We start from the raw sequence: 5,563 nt of genomic DNA on the forward strand, positions 1-5,563 counted from the left end.
GCACCCTATATAAACGCCACAACTTTTTCAGTTCCCTCCCCATTGGTGTATGTTTCAAATTTGAACAACAGTTTTATCAAATGCACCTTTTTAATTTTGTTCTCAATCACAACATTTTATTTGATATTTGTAGACTATCAAGGAAGACATTTCTGTTGGCTGAGTTTACAAGGCCTGTATTTTCAATGTCAGCCTGTTCGCTTCACCATTGAACTTTCTGCCCTTCAATAGAAAAACAAGACAAATGCTGCCTGTGAAATATCTATAAGCTGTGAATCTGATCTTTGCTCTTTTGCAATGCTACATCGGTCTGCAACGCCTGTGTCCTCCATCCGGTGAAGCGTCTATAGTGCATGCCTGATGGTATTTCTTCCTTTTATCTATTATGTTTACAAATAACAAATGGAATAATGTAAAGGAAGAATGAAGGTTTAGTGCATAATACTACTTTGTAATAATAAAAGAATACATTTTTATGTAAGTATCCACCCCAAAAAAGAAACTAAGGACAAAAGAGAGACAGAAGGATCTGAAAGAGTGACAGTCCCTCCGAATCAGGGACAGATAACAGCTATGTTACTGTAATGCTGCTCTTTCACTTCACAGGCAAGGAGCAGGGCAGGGGAGGTTTTATACAAAATGAAACTCTGGGAAAATATAATGTTGAGCTCCAAATGATCATTCCACCTGCACCACTTGCTGATCTGTACATTGGGGCAATGGGGATGGTGGGGGCACTAGGAAATTGCCCTGTTCGCCCTATCCTAAAATTGGCCCTAGGGCAGGGAGGTGACCAGTCTGTATTACCTAACAGCAGCAGAGAACAGGTCATAAGCTTGGTTTGGCCCTATGGTAGGACTATGGACCTCAGGAATGAATGAACATAATTATTATGTCATTCCTCATCACTATTTACTCCTATATAGGCTCATAAAAATTGTTAAAAAAAATCTGAATCATCATAACTCCGACTGATTTCATTTTGCTGGTCGGCAGGTAAATTCTTAGCAAATAAAACTCATGATAAACCGTCACATACAAAAAGTCTAACGTTGCAGTTTGGCTCCCCCTCGCACAAAGAGAAGCACTGGGTGTTGCTTTTCACATTAGCCTGGGAGATTTAAAGACTTCAGCTGGCCGCAGTTTCCATTTCAATACCCCGAAATGTGTCACAGAGTATCTGCGGCCAATTTCAGCCCTTAAATCTCCCGCTGCTGTTAGAAATGAAGAACTGGCTGAATGTGTTTGGGTGGTTGAGAGCCAACTGGCATCAACACAAGTGGGTAGGACACTTTGCAGGGCACATTAGTCAGCAGACAGTGGCAGTATTCACATGAATACAGAGCTGGTACATTACAATGGCCTCATACAGAATATTTTTTAACCAGTTGGGTAACAAAAACAGGCATGGCTACAAAAGCAAGGGGTGACTGCTCCTCTACTAAGCTACAATATGAGCTATATGATGGAGTAACCAGGCTAATAATAAATAAATTTCAAGCCCATTAAAAAAAAAATTGCCCATAAAATTTGGCATCAACAAGTTTATGTTTTATCTTGTGTCTACCACTGTTAAATAACAAAGTGTACCTGTCCTGAATCCGAAAAAACAGCCAAAGAGCAACATCTCTAGCCTCAAGAGAATGCAAATGCTTCCAGAGCCATGGCTGCCATCACTACCGATGATTAAGTGCACTCACAATAGATGTATTATGCCCTATAAATAAGCTAAATCTATGTTTTATTTTTTTTCTTCCAATGCTAACATTTAATATATTTAGCAGATTTATTCCCTTTCGGCCTGAATATATATCACTGAGTTGACTTTGGCCCTTAGCGGATGACTTTATCACGCCGATGTGATCTTGCGAAACGCCGGGCTCTCAGGCTTGTCACTCGGCTGTTTATGTGGCTTCTGTACGTATAGCAACTGTATAGAGGCTGGAGCATGGGCTTGAGTTTACCCCACAGGGAATGATTAATGGTTTGACACCTGCAGCCCCTCTGCTTCCCTAGACACCCTCATGCATTCATAAACAGTCCATGAAATGCCACAACGTGTAAATCTCATGGTGCATCCATACAACAAACACGTATGTGCGCAGAGTTCAAATGAGGGCTGCCAGCAAACCTGCAAAACGCAGAGACCTTGTTCTCTCCAGCCACGGCCATTGTATTATGCAGGCCGCTGCACATTTCAATAGAAACACAATTATGACACAAAGGGCACCCATAAAAATGATGATTGCAGGCCAGTTTGTTTTCTTTTATGCCTTACATTCAGTTATGTAAAAGCGATGAATAATGCATGGCTTTTGCATGTCCTACACATTTTATACGTCCATGCCCGCCAAAACGGCCTGCCCTGCCGATGGATCGCGGCATATTTCCGAGCATCAAAGTCCTCCAGACATGAAGGCAATCTGGTAATTCAAAGCTAGTGAAAAGCCTTTCTTGTGGTTTAGAAAACTTAAAATTTGCATTACAATGGAGAAAAATGGAAAAATGTCAGACTGTACTGCTTGTCAGTCAAAAATCTAATTTAGGCTCATTTTTGAAAATGAAAGAACTTTAAGGACGTTCCTGAAGAAATTCTAGTGAGGTTGGAAGAAAAAGGGGAAAATGCACAGTTCTGTACATTTTTTAATATGTAGAAGAATAACTTTAAAGTCCATGTAAACTATAAAGTCTCAGTGTTATTGTAGATTTAATGGCGAGAGTTATTAAGCAGGAGTATTTAGCTGATTGTACTCGCCTCTGGACTGCAGGAAATGAGAGACCACTGATTTGGTTTGAAATTCAGTGATCAGGGGTTATGGGAAACATATGTAGTTTTGAATACACACTCCAGTGGATTAAACAGAGAACATAGAATAAGCTCTGTAGCCACATTTGGGGTCAATTCGTTAAGCCGTCGATGGTATTTTTACCTAGGTTAGCAGAACAAATTGTCTTACGGAGGTGCCCAGTTGACCAAGTCTTGTCAAGTTCATCTTTCACCGCCACAAGGCAGTGGGGGCAACCCATTGGTTGGATTCCGGGAAACTATATAGAAAAGCAACCTCATCCAAGGGCCAAACTGGTATTCCTTATGGTGGTGCATTGGTCAACAGCACCCAAGATGGCACGAAAACAACAGAACTACTTTAATTGATAAACACATGCTTGTGTCCTTTGAGTTCTTGCATGACTCTAGCCAAAACTTTTATTTTGATACATTGCAGAGCATTTCTAAAGGCTTTTAGACCCCCCCCCACCACCATCATCACCACCACAACCTCAACAGTATACTGTAGTCTTCTGGCCAGTCTATTGACTCCATGGGTCATTCCTCTTGGGGGTGGTGGTTTTCTTGGATTGAAATGCTCTCACCTCATGATGAGTACTACTCTATCCAGGAGTACTGTGAGCCCAGGCAGGTATGGAGACTTACCGCAAGGCCAAGGCTCACCAGTGGAGTGGAGAAATGGCGGTGGGCATCATTCAATTCTGAAAATGAGCAGCCATAGTGGTTTTGAGAGATAAACTTGCAGAGGGCAGAACTGGGGAAGTTTTAGGCACACTAGCAAGAGCTGTTTTTTCAATAAGTTTATGTTTTTTTTTAACTTTACGACCACAAATAGACATCAAGAAAAAAAATCAGAAACAAGAAGATGCTAAACAAAACACAACCTGGCAAAAATAAAAAACAGTATTCCACGGAAAACAAAGAAATAGTTAATAAAAAAAAATAATATATTACCCCGAATGAGGAAAGTATTCGGACCGGAGCTCCCACTTAATCTTGGGAGACACTTTTCGGCATAAAATAAGACTGTGTGCTCTCACCCTTAGTGCAGCGAACGCAGCGCAGGGAAGTGGCCATTTGTCAAGATCACGTACAGCGGCGGGTAGGCAAAGATTCAGGGTGCAGCCAGAGCATGAATAGTTCTGCTGCTCTGGTATCTGACTTCTTATGACACAGTAAAGCAGTCTATAAGACATATTTAAATGCTCCCAAGCAGATCATAGCCGCCAGAGGCCCGCAAAACAGTAAAAGGAGAAAAAAAAAGTTTAAATGCCTTTTGCTGTTGTTGGTATAAACAAAAGACTCTATGTGGGCTACTCAACAAGATTTATATGCAGCTCAGACCTAGACCAAGATACGGAGGAGAGATTTAAAACGGTTAGTAATGTATTGTATTGAGATATATGACTTAAAGAGGACCTGCCATCAAATATACTTATTCATAATAGGTCCATGCATGATTAATAATGGGATTGATTCACTACAGGACTATATATAAAAAATTAATACAATACCTGGAAGCTGGAGTGGCAGCTCATTTCTGGATTCATAGTTTGCAGTGGCAGCGTTCCAATATTAATTTTCAAACAAGTTTCTACTAAAATCTGTTCAACATTGAGAGGTGCAAAAAGAAAAATAATCAACATTTCCCAATCAGTTGTCAATCAAATGAAGATCAATTCACTGCCCTATTGAGAATAGATCTAGCATTGCATTTGAGTGTTGCGCTTTTACCAATGAACACCGCTTTAAATTCATAACAACGGTTACATTCCAGGCACAAGTAACACTGTATTTTACTGAAAAGATTTTTTTTGGAAAGGAGAAATTGCGCCTTGACCTAGGTGAGGATTGTTATGTGTAGTTGACGGCAAGTTTTTGGAAAAAGGGGGCAGACAGTTCTGTTGTGCTAAAAAATGGCTTTTGCAATTCTCAAGCAACACTATAGACACCAACCTGCGTGAGAAAAACAGATAGGCAACGACTTGTTAATTTCATGCTGTGTAAATATTTAACTAGCGTTGATTCTTAATGAGAATGACCTAAAAAAAGTAGAATATATAAAAAAAGGATATAGTCATTTTCTCTACAAACTTATCGTTCGGATTATCCGTCTTGGGGAAGTTTTTGATGTCGCCTTCCAGACGTTTTATCTGGTGGTCCATGCTGTCCAGACTGGATTTCAGAGTCTGTGCTGAAACTAGGAGAAAAAGAAAAAACAATGAGATGAATTATTGGGGTATCCAGTGTCTAGGTATAAATGTTCAGGGCTCATTTAGATCTTTGTATTGCAATAACCCACTTAACATATGATGATGTTCTTGAATGGGATCCCAGAGCACTAGGGCTATGCACCAGCTGTATTGCATTGGAAAAAAAAAAGGGAGACACTACATGTAGCTTCTACCCATTATCGCCCAATGGAAAATTAATGGTTGAGTGGTTCATTACCGCTCAGTGCTACTTATTGTCAAATGTGCAAGTAACCGAGCCAAATGGGCTTGCTTAATCCTTCTCAAAATCTGAACCTGACCTTAGTGTCTGTGTAGTTTTGTGAACTGATACATTGTCAAAGGTGTTGTTATTCCTTTTGTATTGTGTCAATTTCTACTGACATTACATTTAATTTATTTATTTATTAATAAATACTGCATAGTTTTATCAAGCACAATGTGACTGTCAAGGATTTCTCACATTGGAGTCCCTGATATCCTTCTTTATGCAAACTTCTTCCTCACCTTGAAATTACATTTCTTGCAGGTTTCTTACATTAGG

General features: G+C 39.9%; 1 protein-coding gene across 1 annotated transcript in view; it reads right to left on the reverse strand.

Annotated features, from left to right (window-relative positions):
* DIAPH2 (diaphanous related formin 2) overlaps window positions 1–5,563 on the reverse strand; it is a 659,108-nt gene that overhangs the window by 209,201 nt on the left and 444,344 nt on the right. Inside the window, 1 exon segment of the mRNA XM_072430145.1 lies at window positions 4,864–4,988. Coding sequence (XP_072286246.1) covers window positions 4,864–4,988 — 125 coding nt within the window.

Source organism: Pyxicephalus adspersus, chromosome Z, assembly GCF_032062135.1.
Source record: "Pyxicephalus adspersus chromosome Z, UCB_Pads_2.0, whole genome shotgun sequence".
In the NCBI taxonomy this organism is placed as follows: Eukaryota; Metazoa; Chordata; class Amphibia; order Anura; family Pyxicephalidae; genus Pyxicephalus; species Pyxicephalus adspersus.